Source organism: Candoia aspera, chromosome 3 (genome assembly GCF_035149785.1).
Source record: "Candoia aspera isolate rCanAsp1 chromosome 3, rCanAsp1.hap2, whole genome shotgun sequence".
Lineage (NCBI taxonomy): Eukaryota > Metazoa > Chordata > Lepidosauria > Squamata > Boidae > Candoia > Candoia aspera.
Genome location: NC_086155.1, coordinates 203,345,100 through 203,369,003, shown reverse-complemented (window position 1 = coordinate 203,369,003; position 23,904 = coordinate 203,345,100). Strand labels below are relative to the sequence as shown.

At 40.9% G+C, this 23,904-nt stretch overlaps 1 protein-coding gene across 1 annotated transcript in view; it reads left to right on the top strand.

Annotated features, from left to right (window-relative positions):
• Window positions 1-23,904, top strand: part of COL22A1 (collagen type XXII alpha 1 chain) — a 145,790-nt gene that overhangs the window by 108,234 nt on the left and 13,652 nt on the right. The window contains exons 40-55 of the mRNA XM_063299991.1: window positions 751-828; window positions 5,054-5,089; window positions 5,604-5,657; window positions 7,982-8,026; window positions 8,382-8,429; window positions 9,847-9,960; window positions 11,644-11,697; window positions 12,777-12,830; window positions 16,461-16,514; window positions 16,953-17,006; window positions 17,434-17,487; window positions 19,536-19,589; window positions 20,382-20,435; window positions 21,523-21,567; window positions 22,436-22,489; window positions 23,480-23,533. Of these exons, the coding sequence (XP_063156061.1) occupies window positions 751-828; window positions 5,054-5,089; window positions 5,604-5,657; window positions 7,982-8,026; window positions 8,382-8,429; window positions 9,847-9,960; window positions 11,644-11,697; window positions 12,777-12,830; window positions 16,461-16,514; window positions 16,953-17,006; window positions 17,434-17,487; window positions 19,536-19,589; window positions 20,382-20,435; window positions 21,523-21,567; window positions 22,436-22,489; window positions 23,480-23,533 (906 nt within the window). The remainder of the gene's footprint in view (window positions 1-750; window positions 829-5,053; window positions 5,090-5,603; window positions 5,658-7,981; window positions 8,027-8,381; window positions 8,430-9,846; window positions 9,961-11,643; window positions 11,698-12,776; window positions 12,831-16,460; window positions 16,515-16,952; window positions 17,007-17,433; window positions 17,488-19,535; window positions 19,590-20,381; window positions 20,436-21,522; window positions 21,568-22,435; window positions 22,490-23,479; window positions 23,534-23,904) is intronic.

The window sequence follows — 23,904 nt, the reverse complement described above, 5'->3', positions numbered from 1 at the left end:
AATATTTTGGGAGAAATTATTTGTAAAATGTATATTTAAAGAGTCATTCAGGTAAAATGCATGAATGTACAACTCTTTATGTTTGTACAAATAAGAATGAGATGGAATTACTTTAAAAATGGAAATGTAAAAAAACACTGAGTTAAAATCACTTTAATCAAATCTATCCATCCCTATTTCTATTTCTTTATTTTATTTCTTTCCTTTTCCCCTAACATCTAACAGGATGAATTTCACAGCCCCCAAAATAACCCAGCCAGCTGGGTGCCATTTTTTTGCAGGGGAGGGGTGCCTTCGAGTCATTGTTGACTCCTGGCAACTGCCTGGACAAGTCCCTGCATTTTTCCTGGCAAGATTTTGGAAGTGGTTTGCAATTGCCTTCTTCCTAGGGCTGAGACAGTGTGGCTGGCCCAAGATTACCCAGCTGGCTTTGTGCCTAAGACAGAATTAAACTCATAGTCTCCAATTTTCTAGCCTGGTACCTTAACCCCTACACCAAACTAGCTCTGCCTTAATAATAACCTGGAAATATTTGATATACAATCTAAATTTAATATGTACAGTACTTTTGAAAGGGAGTAGAGTCACATATTTCCTTTCATTCTCCATAACTCATAATCCAACAAGACCATGAGGAGAAGAGCATGTGTCCTAACATAAATGGATATAACATGGACATGTTAAAAGGTCTGGAAAATAAGACATATGTTCCTTTATTGAAACATACACTAGTTAACTTGTCTTTGTTAGGGAGATCGAGGTGCCCCAGGTATTCCAGGCCAACCAGGAGACAGAGGAGCCCCAGGCATTGGACTTTCAGGACCACCAGTAAGTATGAAATGTGTTGCTTACTAATTGGTGATGAACCTCAATGAGTCTTTGAAAGGTGGACCATGTTTGGATTTGTGGTCTGAGCCATCTACCCTGGGGGAAAGGACAATATCAACATACATTATTACCGAGTTACCTGTGCATCTCTCTGCATTTCCACCAAAAGCAAAACAATGATGCTGATTATTTGACTGATAAAGGATTTGCTATGGCTATTTATTCCCTTTTTATTCTGCATCTTTAATACTTCCCAGGTAGCTTCAATTATTATCAGTAGTAGCATTAATGTTAAAAACCAAGCAAATGGCATTATTATTATTATTATTATTATTACTCAAATTTTGTTACCACCCATCTCCCCCAAAAGTGATATACATAATTAACTGTAAATACATAATTAACTCTTCAGCAAAGGATCGTTACCTTGTCGTGGTGCTTGAGCTTGAGCACCTCGATGATGCCATGAGCTAAACCGTGAAGGGCCACCCAAGACGGGAAGGTCATGACATAGCGGTCAGACTAAATGCAATCCCTGGGGAAGGTAATGGCAGCCCACCCCAGTATTCTTGCCGTGAAATCTAAATGGATCAGTACAACCAGAGATATGTCGGTATACCATCGGAAGATGAAACCCCCAGGTCGGAAGATGGTCAAAATGCTACTGGGGAGGAGCAGAGGATGAGTTCAACTAGCCCCAGACGTGATGACGCAGCTAGCTCAAAGCCGAAAGGATGGCTAGCAGCCAACGGTGCTGGTGGTGAACGGCGAATCCAATGTTCTAAGGATCAACACACCATTGGAACCTGGAATGTAGGATCTATGAGCCAGGGCAAATTGGATGTGGTTATTGGTGAGATGTCAAGATTAAAGATAGACATTCTGGGCGTCAGTGAACTGAAATGGACCGGAATGGGCCACTTCACATCAAATGACCACCAGATCTACTACTGTGGACAAGAGGACCACAGAAGAAATGGAGTAGCCTTCCTAATTAATAGTAAAGTGGCTAAAGCAGTGCTTGGATACAACCCCAAAAATGACAGAATGATCTCAATTCGAATTTAGGGCAAGCCATCTAACATCACAGTGATCCAAATATACGGCCCAACCACAGATGCTGAAGAAGCTGAAGTAGAGCAGTTCTATGAGGGTCTGCAGCACCTACTGGACACCACACATAAAAGAGATGTTATTTTCATCACAGGAGACTGGAATGCTAAGGTGGGCAGTCAAATGACACCTGGAATTACAGGTAAGCATGGCCTGGGAGAACAAAACGAAGCAGGACATAGGCTGATAGAATTTTGCCAAGACAATTCACTCTGCATAACAAACACTCTCTTCCAACAACCTAAGAGACAGCTTTATACATGGACTTCCTCAGATGGACAACACCGAAATCAGATTGACTACATCCTTTGCAGCCAAAGGTGGCGGACATCTATACAGTCGGTAAAAACAAGACCTGAAGCTGACTGTAGTTCAGATCACGAACTTCTTCTTGCACAATTTAGGATCAGACTAAAGAGATTAGGGAAGACCCACAGATCAGCTAGATATGAGCTCACTAATATTCCTAGGGAATATGCAGTGGAGGTGAAGAATCGATTTAAGGGACTGGACTTAGTAGATAGGGTCCCGGAAGAACTCTGGACAGAAGTTCGCAACATTGTTCAGGAGGCGGCAACAAAATACATCCCAAAGAAAGAGAAAACCAAGAAGGCAAAGTGGCTGTCTGCTGAGACACTAGAAGTAGCCCAACAAAGAAGGAAAGCAAAAGGCAACAGTGATAGGGGGACATATGCCCAATTAAATGCAAAATTCCAGAGGTTAGCCAGAAGAGATAAGGAATTATTTTTAAACAAGCAATGCGTGGAAGTGGAAGAGGACAATAGAATAGGAAGGACAAGATACCTCTTCTCAAAAATTAGAAACATTGGAGGTAAATTCCAGGCAAAAATGGGTATGATCAAAAACAAGGATGGCAAGGACCTAACAGAAGAAGAAGAGATCAAGAAAAGGTGGCAAGAATATACGGAAGATCCGTATAGGAAGGATAACAATATCAGGGATAGCTTTGACGGTGTGGTCAGTGAGCTAGAGCCAGACATCCTGAAGAGTGAGGTTGAGTGGGCCTTAAGAAGCATTGCTAATAACAAGGCAGCAGGAGACGACGGCATCCCAGCTGAACTGTTCAAGATCTTGCAAGATGATGCTGTCAAGCTAATGCATGCTATATGCCAGCAAATTTGGAAAACACAAGAATGGCCATCAGACTGGAAAAAATCAACTTATATCCCCATACCAAAAAAAGGGGAACACAAAAGAATGTTCAAATTATCGAACAATGGCACTCATTTCACATGCCAGTAAGGTAATGCTCAAGATCCTGCAACGTAGACTTCAACAATTCATGGAGCGAGAATTGCCAGATGTGCAAGCTGGGTTTAGAAAAGGCAGAGGAACTAGGGACCAAATTGCCAATATCCGCTGGATAATGGAAAAAGCCAGAGAGTTTCAGAAAAACATCTATTTCTGTTTTATTGACTATTCTAAAGCCTTTGACTGTGCGGACCATAACAAATTGTGGCAAGTTCTTAGCAGTAGGGGGATACCAAGTCACCTTGTCTGCCTCCTGAAGCATCTGTATAACAACCAAGTAGCAACAGTAAGAACAGACCACGGAACAACGGACTGGTTTAAGATTGGGAAAGGAGTATGGCAGGGCTGTATACTCTTACCCTACCTATTCAACTTGTATGCAGAACACATCATGCAACATGCTGGGCTTGAGGAATCCAAGGCTGGAGTTAAAATGCCTGGAAGAAACATTAACAATCTCAGATATGCAGATGATACCACTTTGAAAGCTGAAAGCGAAGAGGAACTGAGGAGCCTTATGATGAAGGTGAAAGAAGAAAGTGCAAAAGTTGGCTTGCAGCTAAACCTCAAAAAAACCAAGATTATGGCAACCAGCTTGATTGATAACTGGCAAATAGAGGGAGAAAATGTAGAAGCAGTGAAAGACTTTGTATTTCTAGGTGCGAAGATTACTGCAGTTGTTGACTGCAGTCAGGAAATCAGAAGACACTTAATCCTTGGGAGAAGAGCAATGACCAATCTCGATAAAATAGTTAAGAGCAGAGACGTCACACTGACAACAAAGGTCCGCATAGTTAAAGCAATGGTGTTCCCTATAGTAACATATGGCTGCGAGAGCTGGATCATATGGAAGGCTGAGAGAAGGAAGATCGATGCTTTGGAACTGTGGTGTTGGAGGAAAATTCTGAGAGTGCCTTGGACTGCAAGAAGATCAAACCAGTCCATCCTCCAGGAAATAAAGCCAGACTGCTCACTTGAGGGAATGATATTAAAGGCAAAACCGAAATACTTTGGCCACATCATGAGAAGACAGGACACCCTGGAGAAGATGCTGATGCTAGGGAGAGTGGAGGGCAAAAGGAAGAGGGGCCAACCAAGGGCAAGGTGGGTGGATGATATTCTAGAGGTGATGGATTCGTCCCTGGGGGAGCTGGGGGTGTTGACGACCAACAGGAAGCTCTGGCGTGGGCTGGTCCATGAAGTCATGAAGAGTCGGAAGCGACTAAACGAATAAACAACAACATAATGAACTGTATCTTACATAATTAACTGTAATCTTATATAATTAACTGAAATATTAAAATTGTCATACAGAAAATTCACCACAGATAAAGCAAAAACAGATGAAACACTATCCCTGGGAGAATCAGTAGTCAAATTCTGATTCAAATCATCGATTAGATTTGAAAAATCAATCCCATTTGATCCCATCATTCCCACTGAATTGTCAAATAGTTTTGAAGGGGGAAAACAAACAAACAAACTCTGCCCATGTGTAGAAGCATTCAGATCAGTTTGGAAGCACTGAGTTTTTGATTTAAACAGACTTCCAGATTTTAGTTGGAAAGTCAATTCAGTTCAGATGCTTAATCACATTACCTTCAGAGTACATCTCCAACCTGAATGTTGGCAACACTATAACTAATTATAACTACTTTTCAAAACAATTGGCCAGAAATTTAGAGAGGTTGTTTTGGATAACTATATCCACTGATTAACGTATAATTTCAGAAATTGTCCTTGTTGTATATTCATTTGATATTATGTGCCCAGCTATATTTATGTTATTCATTATCTCCATTAAAATGAATGTGAATTATTATTATCAATGTATTTTCAGGGACCTGTGGGACCTCCAGGAGACAAAGGGCCACCGGTACAGTAGGTCTTTCTAACTGTATGCAGTATGTGGTAGGAAATGGGATGGAAAGATGATTGTGTGCTCTCTCATTATATCACCTTTTGGTTTGCCGGTGGTGGTAGAAAATTCAGATATGTACAGTATCAGTTAGTACAGAAATATTGACTCCTTGATTCTATTCCCTACATTCCCAAATGTCCTACCTTATGATATTGCTTATGATCTACAGATGTCCAGGCCCCAACACCTTCTACAACTTCTGGTGAGCATGGGTTCCTGGGCAGCATTCTGAGCAGAATGCCCCAGGGTTGAATTATTATGGGATTCATGAAAGAAAAATTGTGCTCACTTCTGATCATCTCCATTTCCATGCTCTGTTCATTTGCTGCCAGTGGGCATGATGGTACCTCTTTAGACAGAAGGCATTTTCAGAAGCTAGGGATCAGAGTGTTATGTGTGATTTGTCCCCATTAGAAAAAAATCCTATATGCAGTCAGGATGCATCAAGTGCTTCTCCTTGTTTCACCAGGGTTCCCGAGGTTTACCAGGCATCCAAGGCCCCCCTGGACAGAGTGGTCAGGATGTAAGTAAAAAGGCTGATGGTTTGTTCATTTATGAAATGCAGTGCATTGTTGGTCAGAAATAATTACACTAGTGGACACATATTTTTCCTTGTCTCTCCAAAGCTAACACACACACACACACACACACCAGGCCCAAATAACAATATTTTCATGAAATGTTTGAATCAAAATTTCATTGGAAAATGGGGAAAAGGTAATGGATGACTAAGTCACAGTCATTCAGTGTGTGACTTAGAGTAACTTGTATACAGATTCTCAAAGATCTTCTAGTAGGTTATTTGAAAACATATCTCAATAGCTTGTTGGTGAAGTACAAAATAAAGCAGGTTAAACTGTAAGATATATCAAAACTATTCCAATAATGCAATACTGATAAGGCAATCCATATAATCAATAAATACAGTCAACTCCCTGTGTTAAAGGAAGAGGAAGGCTTGAGGAAAGGGGAAAAAAATTCTCAACACTCTAACGATCCTGCCTGGAGATGTTGTGTGGTTAGCCACTAAGAATCCATTCTTTTAATGATCATGGATCTGTTTCACGGTGTCCAAGGTTTCTCCAGGTGACCGATTCTAAGAGTTAACTTATTATTCATACCTCATTTTTCCAGGGTTTCAATCAGTAGTAACTGCTTTCTAGAAATATTTCTTTTCTATTTTTAAGGGAGATGGAAGCATAGAGTGATACAAACTTACAGAAGGAAATAATGAGTGAATTCCTTCTTGGTTGCTCTTCCCATGTGCCTCCTGTTCTAGCTTAGCTCAGCAATGTAGAAAGAAATAATTACAGTAAACAGCCAGCGGTATGAAAGGAAAGGAAAATGTAGACAGATGGAAGTAGGGGGTAGAATTGATGTTCCAAAACTCTGCTTTCAACTTTTACACAGGATGACATCGATGCATTAGTTGAAGAGTGCTAAGTAAGATCCCTTCTCTTTTCAAAGACCTAGGTGGGAAGATTTGAAGTATGATTGACTGTTTTGTTTTGTTTTTTTCATGAGAAAAGGAATGGTCAACCTATTGCCCCATGTGACCTCCAAGGCCTTTTCTAAAACATCTATCCAGATTACATCAGGATCATGTCACCAGAATTTGGAAGAAACCACTGAATGTCAGCATATGTTGTAGAAACCTCTAAGTGAAAATAGAACACATGCATACATTGACAACAAGAACCCTTTCTTCTGTGGATTGTGAAGTCTTTAGGAACCTGGCATAACTTCCTGAATCATTTATTTATTTATTTAATTTTATTTTATTTTCTATCCTGCCTTTATTATTTTTATAAATAACTCAAGGTGGTGAACATACCAAATACTCCTTCCTCCTCCTAGTTTCCCCACCACACCAACCCTGTGAGGTGAGTTGGGCTGAGAGAGACAGTGACAGCTTTCCTGCCTAAGGCGGGACTAGAATTCTCCTACCACACCTGATTGGCTCTTGGGCTAAGAGAGAGGGACTGGCCCAAGGTCACCCAGCTGGCTTTCCTGCCTAAGGTGGGACTAGAACTCTCCTACCACGCCTGATTGGCTCTTGGGCTGAGAGAGAGGGACTGGCCCAAGGTCACCCAGCCGGCTTTCCTGCCTAAGGCGGGACTAGAACTCTCCTACCACACCTGATTGGCTCTTGGGCTGAGAGAGAGGGACTGGCCCAAGGTCACCCAGCCGGCTTTCCTGCCTAAGGCGGGACTAGAACTCTCCTACCACACCTGACTGGCTCTTGGGCTGAGAGAGAGGGACTGGCCCAAGGTCACCCAGCCGGCTTTCCTGCCTAAGGCAGGACTAGAACTCTCAGTCTCCTAGTTTCTAGCCCATTGCCTTAACCACTAGACCAGATCATGCTACTTACATGTACTGTGGAACTTTCTCCCCCCAGAGATGAGGTCAGTCTCATCACTCCTGAGCTTTCAAAGATCTCTCAGGACCTAGTAATGTCAGCAGGCCTGGGAACCCCCAGAGATGGGGTAACTAGAGAGGTGGCTCTATTAACATCCCTTTGCCTATTATTTTCTTTTTCTGTTTCAGTTCTGCTTTTATAGTATTTAATGTTTTTTTAAATAATCATTGTATAATGGTTTTAGGTAATGATTGTTTATATATTTATTGTTTCATTGGATTGTTGTACACCACCCAGAGTCACTTTTCATGAGAGGGGTGGCTATATAAATTTGATTAATAAATAAATAAATATGACTATTGTGAGAATAATTTTACTAATGGAACACATTGCAGCTAAAGAGAAAAATCTTGGCATCTCTGCGTATCTCAGTGTAATTGTATTGTAGGGATGCAACAACACCATGTTTTTGTTTTGCTTTTTTGCAGGGCTTACCAGGAAATCCAGGGGAAAGAGGACCACCAGGAAAACCAGTATGTCCCTGAATGATCTTTCCCTCTTTCTCTTCATTTCCTTTTCATTGGCACATTTGATTAAGAAATCAATTTTGTTCCAAGTAAATAGCTTTACTGAAGATCTATGAATGAATAGCTGAGAAGAAACTCATATTGTAGATGTCTCTACCACTCTTTTAACCTACATCAATGGTAGTGGAGCTTCTGCTCTTTTGTGAGATGTGATTCAATAATGTGGTCCTTCAGAAAGACTTGATCCATTGTAATTGGGTCAGTGGGTGGATAATCTATCACGAGCTCTTTCATGTTCTACCAGACTTTCTGAAAATGACTCCCATAAATGACGTGGGTGTTTTTAACTTTCTTCTCTTAGGGTTCCTCTCCTCTCCTCTCTCCTGATGATATCAGTCTCTTAGTTAAGGTAAGGCCTTTTCCCAGGTGTCCAAAGACCTAACACTCAGGGAGAATTGATGGAAATCAACAAAATCTATAAATGCTTGTAAAACTTACTATGCATACAAAATATAAGAACACTAGTCTCAGGAGAAAAATGTAGATGTGCAGAAGGTGTTCACTAGAGCGGAGGAAGTACATTTATTTCCTTTTATTTTTTCCTTCTCCCCTTAAGTAAAGCCTTCTTCCAGTCATGCTTTTGGTGGACATCATAGACACATTTGCCCTTTTTTGGTGGATGGGCAGGGCAGCAATATGAAAATCATTTGTCATTGTCTTCTTCTTGGATAGTTTTTCAACTTCTCATTCTAGTGCACAGCCCTGGTACTCCCTACTGATCTCCCAACAGGTCTCCAATCCAAGTACTAACCAGGCCCAGCTTGAGACCCTCCTCTCCCTGAGGCTTCTAAGGGGAGGTGATCCATATTGTACCTTTTGATTTTAGAGAGACATAGAAGAATAGGATGAAAGTGTCCAAGTAATTCATGTTTTCCTCCTTCAAATATTTGAGACCATTGAATGACTGGATACTCCAGGTCACATTTTGCATGGGTAAAATGGCATGTACAAACAGCCTAAGATAAGCCTGCTGGAGCAGGTTAAATATCAAACCAGGACCATCCAGTCCCAGTCTTTTTTTCCCACAGTGGCCAAGGTACTTCTAGAAAGTTCACACAAAAGGAGCTGGTGTAGGTACTTATCTCCTGCCTGAAAGAAATGCCAGATGATTCCAGGATAATGCTATTCTGAAAGAGCACTTATCTCAAGTTCAAAATGAACATGGCTTTCAGCTGATATCTACTGAGACCAGGTTCCTTCAAAATGTACCCATGAGAAATACTTGTGTAAAACCAGAGTCAGTTTTGATGGATGACTAAACCTGCTAGTCTAGTTGTCTGTCAGAACTTGCCTTCGCCTCAAGTCTCATTCCCAATTCATGTTAAGGAGAGTGATTGGTGTGTGTTTTCCTGGTGTTTGTGCTGTTTGGTGGGAGAGAAAAGGAAGGAAAACTGGGGGGATCCACCAGTTCCTGACCTTAACAAGCCCTGTACACTGCAAGTATAGACATCCCCATTTGCTTCCATTCTGCATTTGGAAGGATAGCAATTGCCAATGGGGGCAGTGCTGGCTCAAGGACTGGTAGATAATGCTAACTCAGCTATGAGGAAGACCCCAGAAAACCTATGATTTACAAAGTTTATGACCTATAAACTAGTAAAACATGAGCATAAGTGTGTAGTGCACACAGATCCATATAAAGAAACAAAGGGTTGTTTAACCTACATACAGTACAATTCATAATTCAGTATAGTAAAGCCAAGGTGGACTTGCATTTGGGAAGAGTTGTCTGCAGTTTCAGTGACACTATGATTCTCCTCTCTTAGGATGTTTGCAGTGATTGTCCCCCTGGACCATCTGGTCTCCCTGGAATGCCAGGACAGAAGGGTGATAAAGGCCCCCAAGGCCCACCTGGGAGTGATGGCCCAGTTGGAAAGAGGGTAAGAAAGACTTGGAGAATAAGAGACATCACTGCAGATCTTGCTGTTCTTCCTTGTAGATGTTATTTTGTGGGCCAGAGGAAGAGAGAAATGAACTCTGCTAGGATACTTGGCAGATTGTTCTTGCAATAATAATGATCCTTCTTTGAGTACTTCAGATTAGTGATTTATTGGGCTGTCTCTGTGGCCTGCTTGCATTACCGATGTATCCCCAAAGCAATGTCTAGAAGATGTTGTAAATCACTAGGACAGAAGTCCTCCTTGATTCTGTTTAGGTAGTGTCAAGATATAAGGCAAATTGTCCAACTTGTCCTTCCACAAGGCCCTAAAGACCAGGCTCTTTCCCCGAACATTGGGCCAGACTATGGGATAAGCCCATATAGAGGATAAGACCTTTGAATAAAATATGTATTGGTTGGCTTTGGCTGCTTCTGTTATTATTGTTATTTTTGTTATTCCATTATCCTGTTTTTTTTTCCTGTTCCATAGATTTATTGTATTATTGTATTGTATTGTATTGCATTGCTTTGCATTGCATTGCATTGCATTGCATTGCATTGCATTGCATTGCATTGCTTTGCTTTGCTTTGCTTTGCTTTGTTTTGTTTATTTTATTTTATTTTATTTTATTTTATTTTATTTTATTTTATTTTATTTTATTTTATTTTATTTTATTTATTTATTTTCCTTCTTTCCATATTTCCTCAAACTGTAAGTGGTCCAGAGCCCCTCCTGCAAATTGGGCAGGCATATAAATCAATATGTCAATAAATGAATAGCAAACAAACAAACTTAGAGCTGCAGTTGATAGGATTTTTGAGGAGGGATGACCATGTCGGCAGATGGTCAATACAAAACAGGGGTGGCTATTGCATTCAGGTGCATGGAACTGCGTTAGTTTTTGCCATTTGAAAAATGACATGCTGTCATTTGTGTGTGTTTCCTGCTTCAAAATGGAAGGAAACAGAAATTCAGCAGTGTAGTCAGAGGAGGTTCTCTAGATTCCAACATTTGTCTAGCAATGGCTCAGAAGTAGAGCAAGTCATTTGTGAAAATTGAGTACCACAGGTAGTTCTGACAATATGCACACCATTGATCAGACTGTCCTCCTTGCTCAAGTCCTCAGGTCATGTCCAACTTGTCTAAAAAGTCTGATATCCTGATCTACTTCAAGCATCACCATGTTGAGGACTGAGGAAATGAATTAGTGTCTGAATCATGCAGCACAATAAAAGGCATGTTTTTTGGTCCCAGGAATGGGAAAAACACCACTGGGATCTTTTCATCTGGTAGTAACATCCTGTACATGATACTGCTTCAGGTTTCCCATGTCACAGGCCCTCTCCTTATCAAAGGATCTCATGCAATAAAGCCAGCAGGCAGAGGGACCTCTTCTACACAAACAAATGGCATGATAAATCTGTGATCAGCCTCTACCAAACTATATTGGGGCAGAACCCAAAGTAAAATTAATTAATCAAATCCATCATCTAATATGATTTCTCCCTTCTGTTTAAGTATTCTCTCCTTCTTCTATGTTTAAAACAACAACACAGGGAAATGGGATCACCATGTCCTTCCCATGGGCACAGACCATTTTATGATACCAGATTTTGCCAGGATACTATAGGAATGAAAAATCAAGCTAGAAAATGTCTATTTGTAAACTTTGTTTTCTTTCAGGGAGAACCTGGACTCAGAGGTCCCCCTGGGCCTCCAGGAGTGGAAGGTCCCAAGGTAAGATGTACATTCTCTCCTATGTGGCTCTTGCTTCCCCAAAAAATATGTACTTGAAAGAAACCAGTTGTCTAATCTGCCATGGGAAGGGAAGACCCTTTTTAGGAATGGAAAAGAGCTATTCAAAGGAGAAAAACATTCCAATTTCAAGGTCTATCAAGTCTTGCTTCCTACAAAAGTGCTCCCTTTTATTCTAGCATTTAACAGTCTGAATATGTTCATCTCACCTATTCCTTTTCTAAGAAATGAGATGAAGTAGGTAATACATGAAACAATTCCAGAAATTTGACCCCATTGGCATGCTCAAGGAAAACTTCTTGTATTCATATGGAGATTTGGGTTTCCAAAATTTTTGCTCCTCAAAAGGTTGAGCTGGAGGAAGATAAGGTGAGTTGGGCTTCCATGGAACATCTGTTCCCAGTAGATATTAAATCTTTAAGAAAGAATTACCTGTGTCACAATTCAACTCTGTGAAACTAACCATAGACCCTAACAATGCATCAATCAAAGCAGGCTCACCTAACCAGATGCCCTTCAGTTGTATCAAGACTGCACTCCCCACAAGTCTCAGCCATCATAGCACTTCCCCAGTCAGAGGTGGTGTGCAGTTTGGGGATCTTCCTGGACTCATGGCACCTGCTCAAAGAGCAGGTACCAGCTGTGGCTAGATGAGGCTTTGCACAGGTTCACCTTGCGCAGAAATGCATCCATTCTGGACTGGGAGGCCTTCTCTCTTAATCACCTCCCACTTGGATTACTGCAATGCACTCTACATGGGGCTGCCTTTGAAGAGCATTCAGAAGCTGCAGCTGGTCCAGAATGTAGAGGTACAGGCAGTTTTTGGCATCTCTCGATGTGCTCATATAACACTGCTGCTCCGTGAGCTCTATTGGCTCCCAGGAGGCTTCTGGATCTGATTCAAGGTGCTGGTTATCACCTATCAAGCCCTACATGGCATAAGACCAGGCTATTTGTGGGACTGTTCGTCACCCATTGTTTTTGACCACCCACTAGGTCCAGAAGGAAGGGCATGCTCCATATCTCTTCCAGTCATCTTACTGGACTTTCTTTTTTATTAGGGTCCTAAAGGAGACCATGGGGCATCTGGTGAGGCGGGACTGAAGGGTGAACAGGTGAGATAAAACAAAGAAACGGCATGATTTCTTGAAATAATTCAGTAAGCAACAGCATCCTTGACCATTCCTTACTCCCCAAATAAAGATCTGTGTCCTGCTTTTGAGTTATGATTAACTTATGCACCGAGCACATGCCAGAATATTCATATGCTTCTAGGTATAATCATCATGGCTCCTGTAAGAATGAAAGTCATAGGTTGGAAGATAAAAATGAAGAACTAGCCATTAGTAAGGCATCTGATTTGCATAAGTAATAAAACATGAAAGGAAAATTTAGAAGACTGAAAAAAATAATTTCCTTTGAAGGTATCATATTATCCAAAATGAGAGAGAGAGTGTGTGTGTGTGTGTGTGTGAGAGAGAGAGAGAGAGAGAGAAAGAGATGGAGAGAGAGAGAGAGATGGAGAGATGGAAGGAGATATATATATATATATATATATATATATATATATATATATATATATATATTATTCCATGACATTTGGCTTTTTTGAATTGAGTTATCAGACAGCATAATTTATTAGAAAAGATAAATCTTGATGTTTATATGAAAAAGTGGTGACAGAATAGCTGTTGATATTTCCCCCGAGAGCATTATCAAGCCAAGAATGAAAGCAGATTTTGTTCTATCTCCTTAGAGGGCTTCTATTACCCTCACAATCTCGGTATCTGCCTTGCTTGGTCTGACACAGGAGAGCCTTGATCTTAGCAGCTGCCATTCCATTTATGCTGGTTATCAATCTCGGCTGCGCACTATGATCGAGAAAACACTTAAGATGCATCCCAGCAATCTCTGTAGCAAATGCAGCTGTTGCACTGCTGCACACAGGTTTACACATGGGTGCATTTACAAGAGAGAGGAATATTTAGAATGTCTCTAACTGGGAGCTGCTGTTTGGAAGCAACCAGATTGTTCTAGAACAGCGCTTCTCAATTGCAGCAACTTTAAGATGTGTGAACTTCAGACCCCAGAATTCCCCAGCCAGCACTTTGGGAGTGGAAGTTAACACATCTTAAAGCCACTGAGGTTGAGAAACACTGTTCTAGAGTTTCAAAGCAAATTTGAGAAACTTAATTTAATGATGTCTGGCCTCCGAGGAAAACTTGAACAAGTTAGAAAGCCAGCTATTAGAAATATGATGCCATGATGTCTTCAAAGGAGAAACAATACAAAAGAGGAACTGGTACTTCCATGGTATCACCTCTTTGTACTTTGTCAGCCTCAAGGAATGGAGGCAGGAAAGTGAGACAAATTATTTCTTTTTTTCCTCCCACCTGATCATCTATTTTCTTTAGCAGCAGTGCCAGGAAAGTTTCACTGTAGCATAAGTCACCATATTCAGACACCAGAGCCATTGCAAACAAACAGCATTGTGATGTCTGAATAATGGAACATCTGCCTTGTATGCTGTTCATGTGATGTCCAGATTTAGCCATGGATTATACCCAAGTAGATGCTGTGGGGTTAAAGTGAGTTTTGGCTTTGTGCTACAATTAGGAGAGGAAAAATAGCAGAGGGGACCTGCTAAACCAGCCTTTCTCAACCTTCTGACCCTGGGGGAACCCCTGGAATATTTTTCAGGCCTCGGGGAACCCCTGCACATTCAGGCTCAAATATAGGCCAGAAGTTACAAAATTATTATATTTGTTTCATGCGTAGGCCTGTATAGATGCATTCACAGTGTTCTTAAACTAAAGATAAAAAATGAAATTTACCTCTTTAATGTGAAGTTGCCTGAATCTGAAATAATTTTTGAAATAAATTGTGGTCTCCCAGGGAACCCCTAGAGACCTTTCGCAGAACCTGTGGGTACCACAGAACCCTGGTTGGGAAAAAACTGTTTGATAGCCCCCATGTTTTTCTATCTCAAATTGCTTTTCACAAAGTGAGATTAAAATTGCAAGGCTTCAATTCTGCGAGGCTGAAGCAACTTTTTCAATTGCAGCAGCTACATCAGGTCCCCAGGAAGGTTTTAATACCCTTTCAGAGAAATACTTTGTTGCTCCTCCAGATTTTGTTCTTCACACACAACAAAAGTAATTAAAAAAACCCCACCAATATAATTCAGCTTTATTACAGATGCATATATTTATTTGCCTGCATTTCTGATACATATTCATGTGCAAACACAAACAAACATTTTTATTTATTCAAAGATAATTATTGCTATGTGCTCAAGGGAAAAATAATAATCCATGCTATATTATATGGAAACCATTTTCCTGGGGAAAATAATTGACCCAGCTAAGGATGAAAGTAGGTGAGATACTTTATAACTCATATTTTGTCTGAAAGTAGTAATAAGGCCAAGAAGATGGTTTATACCTTGGAACCAAAACATTTTGGCTGGTAGATTGTTTGCATACAGAAATGTGTGTAGACCCCTTATTCTATTCCCCTTTGGGGTAAGTAGCATAATGCAGAGTGCAGAAAAGAAAGCCAAAGAAACGAAAGAAATGGGATCCAAATAAGAAAAGGAAATATAGTTAAAATTAATGTACACCAACAGTATACTTCTCCATATCTTTCTATTATTACAAACCATTCTTGGTTACACCATGCCCATAGGCTGCTTCATACATTGCTTTCATTCTTTAAATGATCCAACTTTTTTCATTTTTTTTTTTTTGAGGATGTCATGCATCCCATCCAATTATATCTTTCTTAATCTTCTCCTTAATTTTCCCCTGTTCACTCTGCCTTCATATATTTGTTTTGCAATTTAATTCTCATCCATAGCTCTGTATGACAAAACAGCCATCTAACATTCACTGCAAATTAGCCAGGTTGTTAAACATATAATTCTCTGCATATAAGAGTACACAAGCATTCATGGATCCACCAAGATACCTATTATGTAATCACACAAGTATTCCTTATATATCTATCCATCAATACACTAAACAATCAAGGGGACATCACATCTTTAATTAACTCCCTGTTGAATGTCAAAACATCAGTTAAACATTACATTTATTCTCATTCAGGCTTTATTTCCATCATATACTTCTCTCATTACATTCAGCAACCAATCTTCAGCCATATTTATGCAAGAATTCCATAATTAATTAACATTCATTTTGTCCCATGCTTTCATTAAATCAAAAAAACAGTCTCACTTTCATGCTTTCTCAAGGACCTGCTGAAGAGCAAAATCTACTTGCCATAAAGCTGCATTGCATTCAAGTTTAGCTCTTGTACCTTGTGAAACCTTCTCCAGGAAATAAAGCCAGACTGCTCCCTTGAGGGAATGATATTAAAGGCAAAACTGAAATACTTTGGCCACATCATGAGAAGACAGGACACCCTGGAGAAGATGCTGATGCTAGGGAGAGTGGAGGGCAAAAGGAAGAGGGGCCGACCAAGGGCAAGGTGGATGGATGATATTCTAGAGGTGACGGACTCATCCCTGGGGGAGCTGCGGGTGTTGACGACCGACAGGAAGCTCTGGCGTGGGCTGGTCCATGAAGTCACGAACAGTTGGAAGTGACTGAACGAATAAACAACAATGTAGTGTATTAATACACACTTAGGGTGGTAGGTTGTTTGCTTGTAGCCCTTAAGGAGAACATGAGCAATACTGTGGAAATAATATTGTGTATAATAAATATTGTTTTTGTCTGTAGGGTCATCCTGGAATACCTGGCTTCATGGGTCCCCCTGGGAGTCCAGGCCCAGCTGTAAGATTTTTGTTTGCTTTTGATCTTCCTCTATTAGAATGGAAACCAAATTATTGTCTTGTATCTATTTGAGATGATGATGATGGTGATGATGATTCAATAATTTTGATGTTGTTGTTGATGATGATTCAACAATTTTGTCCCACAGTACCTTGCAGTATCACATAGACTCCTGCAGCCCAGATCTCAGAGGTGTAGCAGATGTTGTACCATGGCAGATGGCCTGACCTTAATAAGATGACCCCATATAAAAACAGTTGCAGCACTGATGTGCCAAAGTTGTTTGCAAGCCATATGAGGCTTGTTCAGAGATATGAATTCTGTATCAACAGAATGATCACATATGCTTTTGCAGGGTGTGGCTTGAAAACCTCAGATCTGTCATTTGTAATAGAAAGAATTGCTACATAAACAAACAAGTTTTCTCATTTTGTTTAGGGGCCAGAGGGCTCCCCAGGACCTGCAGGACCTCCAGGAAATCCAGGAGAAATGGTAAATTGCTGTTCATTCAGAATATTGGAGAACCCCTATAGAAAGGGGTCTCAGGGCTTCTAGTAAAGATGGGTGGGGGAACTGAGATAGTTAAGCCTAGGAGTGGTAGGTTCCATGAAGGTGAAAATTCTAAAAGCTACCAGAACAGCTTCAAGCTTGTTTCACTGAGGCTTTGAGACATTTCTTAAGACTTCTGGAGTTGTCCCTTTCTCCCTGAACTGATCTTGGTGATAAATTTGGAAAATCTTTTGGAGGGACAGAGGGGGGTGGATATGTCTTCCCAAAAAGCTATTGTAGTCCTTCAGCTCTGGGTGAGAGACAGGAACTGGTGCAATGACTGTACTGAGCAGGGACCTGATCTTGCATCTTCCTGGTCCAAGCACCTTAACCACTACAACACAGTATCATGTCTGGGTCTCTTTGGCAGGGGAAAGGAGGTCCTCCAGGGCCTCAGGGACCCCCAGGATTACCTGGACTTATGGTGAGTATGAATAACATTTCTATATATTGATTCGAGATTTAATCTGGAAAATAGGGTCTACTCTCAGTCCTAGGGTCAAATGGAACTATGGGCAATATTTTTACTGGATCCTGAAATATTTCAGCTGGAGTGGAGGTACAAGTGTATCTCAGGCTGAGGAGAAAAATTCATGGGTGGCTAAAGATTTTGTGCCTATTATCTCCCCACCCCCGCCCCCTTGTAGCTACACGGCAGGTTAAGATGGTACACTGTGCACATATTGCTTGACATTTTAAAAATTCTCTTAATTTGAGTTGGCATGCATGCAATCCAATAAAAATTGTCCTGATTTGAACTTTGTGATGCAGTCTATTAAGAGAAAGAAAGAGAACTCATTTGCTGAAGGAAAAAAAAATATATAAGAGGAGGAAAAGATAAGCCAATGGGGTGAGAGGAATCTATTAAGAGATCAAGGTAGTCCAATATCACTGTGATAGAAAGAATACTTTGCCTGCAGAAAACTCCAAAATCTCCACCATCAAAGGATCCTAGGAGATCTTTTTACAGCTCTGCATCTCATCATCTTGAAGATCTGTTCTACTCAGAATCAAGATTATTGGCCAAGATGAATCCATAATTTGACTGAGGATAGTTTTACAATCATGCATGGGTAACTCTGCTGCTATGTTCAGTCCTCTGGTGTTGCCAGCAGCAGTTCCTCCCACCCTCATTCTTTGTGCTGAGCTTGCTTTTTACAGCAAAGTGGGAAAATATTGTTCAAGAGAGTCACAAAGCCAACCCTCAGAATGCGTAGGGAGATTGGGAACATGGTTGTTTTAATTGATTGTTGTAAACTGCCCAGAGCCCCCTGATGCGAGGAGATGGGTGGGGACAAATTAGATAGATAAATAAATAAATAAATGGTGTCAAGGCACCACAGCACCTTGGCTGCAGAAAGGAAGGGGGATTCCAGGAGCCAGAAGGTGGGATGAAACAAGTATTCTCAGCAGTGGGAAATGGCTTTGCTATAGCTCTGGAGGAACCCTGCAAAACTGCCTTTACAGTGCTTATGGCTAAGAAAGGAGCCAATAGTTAATCAACTTAGTTTTCTGAGCTCCCTAATGTCAAGGAGATACAGGGGAGTGGTATCCTTCCATGTGTGAAATGGCTCCAGATTATATTCACTGTGGAACCAGGAGCTCAACTATATTATCATCCATGGACATTTAATGGAAAAAGATGTGAAATTATCTTAAAAAAATGACTGGAGTGGGTGTGATGACATAGGTCAACCTAAGTCTCCACCCACTCTAAATGAATCCCTTCTGCACCTGTGAATCTAACTGTGGCTCTGGATCTTGACTAATAATGATGGATCTTCTAATTATGCAGCTTGTGGTGAAAGATGATGGGACTGTGAGGCCTGGAGGCAGTTTGAATTTTATCACAGTGATATGATAGCAAGCAAAACCTCAGAGGTTCACTTAGCAAAATAATTCCAGTGAAGAATATTAACTAAAAGAGCTTATACTCTTTAGCAGCATCCTCCCAAACAGAATATTGATTTTCACCAGGTGTATGAATGTGTGAAGCTATGTTGGCATGGAACTAATCGGCAGTAAACACCATTAATGAACTCACTAACCACTTATTGCTCCACCATTAGAAGCATGACCTGATGTGTTTGAGGTGCTTATCTGTGAAAAGGGATACATCATTTTAGATAAACTAAGTATTATTTTGTGTATATGCATTTTATGCATTTGATTGGCTCAGACACTGAAGCAATGAACCTTAATTAGTTGGTTTGACTTGCTATTTCTCATACAGCCTAGGTTTTTCTCTGTGGATTTTCCACACCACTGCACTGGCAGGTTTGCTACTGGGTGTAGTCTAATTGTGTCTAATGTTCCTAAAATAGTCATCTTAGGTCAATTTTTCCTTTTGTTCCTGCCCGCAATAACTTTAGGAAACACAACTGTGGATACCCACAACCACCCCCAAAAAGAAATAATGCAGAATGCCTTCGCGTCTGTAATCTTGTTTATCTACTTGGGGTTCTGTTTTAGGGTATGGCTGGAAAGGACGGCAAAGATGGCAAGCCAGGATCACCTGGGGAACCAGTAAGAAGATAGTTTGTTATTAATCTAATCACCTAATGTTCTTTGTCACTGTTCTTTGCTCTTTGGCTGAAGTTCTCTGATGTCACAGGTTCCCCTTATACTCATAATATTGGGTGAGATAAGACACTTTTCATGCCATGCTTTTATGCATTTGTATGTCCCTCTGTGAGGGAACTAAAATGTCATTTAGCCTCAGAAAAAAGCTCTGGATCAGTGAGACTGTTGGTGGTTTAGAACTTAGATTAGAGAAAACAAGGTCTGCGTGATACTTAAAGTCTGCTACAGTATATGGGAAGGTGTAAAATGCTCTGTTTTCTGTTTCAGTTTGCCTGGGCAAGTTAATCTGATTGCAACCCTAGGATTTATCTTGTGACTTGAAGCTGGATGTAATCCTAGAAATATTATTTCATTTCAGGCTTTAAAAATGTAGTCACTGGTCCCCTCTAGTTTTACTATTGTAAAATCCACTGTATTAAAGATATAATGCATACAGGGAAATTAGGGTGGATTGGACTTCATCTGCTTTTTATTGCATATGGCAGGATGGACAGTCTTTCCTTCCCTTCTCTTCTCTTGTGAGCTGAGAGTCTTGCTTGGAGGTGGCTGGATTGTGAGGGCAGGACCTAAGAACTGAACTACAATATTGCTGGCCAAAATTTCCAGAGCTCCATCAGAATATGTTTGTTTGGTTGTGGCACCACACATCGTATGAACTAAGCCGGTCAGCATGGAAATTTGATTTATGACTTAGCAGTACATGAATCTGTCCTAAATGTCCTTTGTCTGTTTCAGGGTAAGCTGGGAGAACCTGGGTTACAAGGCCAAGAGGGTGCTAGAGGAGTGCCGGTAGGTCCTGTTGTAGGCAATTCTGGGGCAAGGGAAAGGGGTGACTTTTTTCCATGAGATCATTCTCCAAGTGGAGAGGCTTACAGTATGTATAGTTGTACATTATCTAGTTCAGAATGACCACTTCTTGGATGAATAACATGGGGCAGCCTATCATATGAATGATGCCAATATTCAGCAAGGCACAAAATCTGTTACTGGAGAGAACTGGATCTGTTTTTGGAGTTCAGGTGTGTGTGTGTGTGTGTGTGCGCATGCGTGCGTGCACATACACACATGTATACATGAAAGATAGTTTCCATAGTTTCAACTGGGAAACTGTGAGCATCCTAGACCAAGCCAAATCCAAAAACGCCAGAGAATTCCTGGAAGCCTGGCACTCAGACAAAGCAGCCATCAGCAGACACACAGAGGTAAACAACATTTACAGACCATTCAAAAGAGACAATAGAAAAGCCAAAAGACCAGAGCGCCTCCTTGCCAGCAATCAACACCCAGATATGCAAAAATCAACACTAGGAGTAACACCAGATGAACAACCAAACAACACAATACACCCTAATCAAGGAACTATTAACCCAGGCAATCAACCAAGCAGCAAACAACAGCTCAATCAAAGAACTCCCAAGGAGAGAACAACACCCCCACCAACACAAGCAGGTCAACCCACAAGAAGGTCAACAGAGGGCAAGGCCGATTCCCTTTTTGCACTGAAGATGTTGCCTAGTCTGGCAATGAAACGTCTGCAAGAAAATAACAAGGCTCAGAGAGCACCAAGGACTCTACATACATGAAAGAAAGGGAGAACCTGTTGTTCAAATATTGTCTTGCAAGGGAACTCACTGCTATATGTATATGTCTGTACGTCCCTCTGTGTGCATATTCCATGTGTGTCATGCTCTGCGTTTAAACCTAGAAGCAAAGTAGACATCATCTCCAGGGAAAGGAGATGGTGAGATATAAAAAGAAAAATAATGTGTGAACAGAGCTTAAGCCAAAAGCAGGGAAGAGGTTAAGAGAACCATCTGAAGTACCCAGTTTTGGGAGAAGAACATTTAGAGGTGTCCATCTCTTCTCTTTCTTCCAGGGTTTTAAGGGTCCAAGAGGAGATACAGGAACTCCTGGCATGAGAGTAAGTAATACAGATATGCTCAAGTAGAGTCTTGGTTTTGTTGTTGTTTATTCGTTTAGTCGCTTCTGACTCTTCGTGGCTTCATGGACCAGCCACACCAGAGCTTCCTGTCGGTCGTCAACACCCCCAGCTCCCCCAGGGACGAGTCCGTCACCTCTAGAATATCATCCATCCACCTTGCCCTGGGTCGGCCCCTCTTCCTTTGCCCTCCACTCTCCCTAGCATCAGCATCTCCTCCAGGGTGTCCTGTCTTCTCATTATGTAGCCAAAGTATTTCAGTTTGGCCTTTAATACCATTCCCTCAAGTGAGCAGTCTGGCTTTATTTCCTGGAGTGTGGACTGGTTTGATCTTCTTGCAGTCCAAGGCACTCTCAGAATTTTCCTCCAACACCACAGTTCAAAAGCATCGATCTTCCTTCGCTCAGCCTTCCTTATGGTCCAGCTCTCGCAGCCATATGTTACTACGGGGAACACCATTGCTTTAACTATGCGGGCCTTTGTTGTCAGTGTGATGCCTCTGCTCTTAACTATTTTATTGAGATTTGTCATTGCTCTTCTCCCAAGGATTAGAGTCTTGGTACAAAATGCTTTTTTTTTAGAGGTCACCATTGCTAGTTATAACTTTGAGGTGGGGGAAACAGTATCCACTGGATTTCTGAAGAAGAAAATGTAGAGTTTGCCAACCACATAAAAACATAGGGTGACTGGTTTCTTGTTGAAAGCTGATCTGCAACTATGCTGGGGCAAAGGAAGCAGTAGAATGGGTGTACTTTAAATTACATGATGGTGCATTTAGAATCCTTAAAGGGCAAGATTTACTATGCTTTAATTTTGTTTTCATTTCCTCCATCCTTCTTCTTTATTACAGGGAGAACCAGGTCAACCTGGAACTCCAGGCCGGGAGGGACAATCAGGAAAAGATGTAAGTGTTAGGAACAATGAAACCTGTATGTTAACTTCAATGGGGAAAAAATCTTAAAAATAGTAACAATAATATTTCTAGAATTTACTTCCAAATGTCCGTCATCGGAAATTAATTCTGCTCTCTGTGCCTGATTTACTTTACTTTACTTTACTTTACTTTACTTTACTTTACTTTACTTTACTTTACTTTACTTTACTTTACTTTACTTTACTTTACTTTTACTTATTTTTATTACATTTGTAAACCGATTCCCATTGACTCCATATCTCATCCCCCTGCTTTAACATTTCAATCTTATCACAAACTAGATGACCCATGACCTGTTGGGTCATCATTTCAGAAATATTTCCTTACCAGATTCTTCAATACCTTCAAGAATGGCAGAGCATCTTATGTACTGCCTTCACTGAAAAAGTTCTTAAAAATTCAGGGAGAGATGTATCTGCCTTGAAAATAGCCAATGTTGAACTGTATAGCCCAGTCAAACATCAGGAGTTAACCACAGGAAATGTATTATGACATTTTATATTATGTCATAAAATGTTTTATAAGATTTGCCAAATTTCTATGCCATGGGAGACATGACTCCTGGATTTTGGAGACATTCTGTAAGTTAGTCCTTTTGAGGTACCTTGGTTCAAAAATTGTTGCCCTGTGATGCACCGTTTTGCCCAGTTAAAGGTTACAAAGTATCAAACAAACACAAAGGTTTTAGTAGTATATAGATAGATAAGCACGGTTAAGATGTGAGTTGCCCCCAAAATGGCCTCAGGAGGCAAAGGCAAAGGAAGTGAAACAGTTAAAATGCCTGCCTCTTTAAGAGCAGTCAGGTCTATGGCCATCATAAGACAGGTAGTGTTGGCTGTCTGAGGTCAGGAATCAAACAGTTCTGAATCCTAAGATGAGCAAGTATCCTTTGGCTTCTGACTTTCTTGATCTTCAATAAGGCTATGCTATATGACTTTTTTCCCCCCTCTTCTGTTCCAGGGAGATCCAGGGCCTGCAGGACCACAGGGCCCTCGAGGACTCCGAGGAGTAGCAGTGAGTTATTTTGCCTAGTGAACTCGGAACAAGTCGTTCTAAGATTAACATATCCTTCAGGTTCTAGGAGAGACCCTACAGAATCCAAGTGATTCAGGAGAATTTCACTATAGAGAGTCCATGCAGTCTAACAGTGAAGATGTTGCAAAGGAATTCTGTATACAGTTCATTTTGGAAGCAGATTTTTGCAGCTTCCTGGGAAATGTAAAGAGTTGGGGGGCAACTTAATTGAGAACTTCTTCCTTTCCTGATCTGGAAGATAGATAAACAGACAGACAGACAGACAACCCAGAGTCCCTCTGTTGGGCGGAGATGGGTGGTGGCGAAATTTGATTGATAAATAAATAAATAAATAAATAAATCCCTTTGGT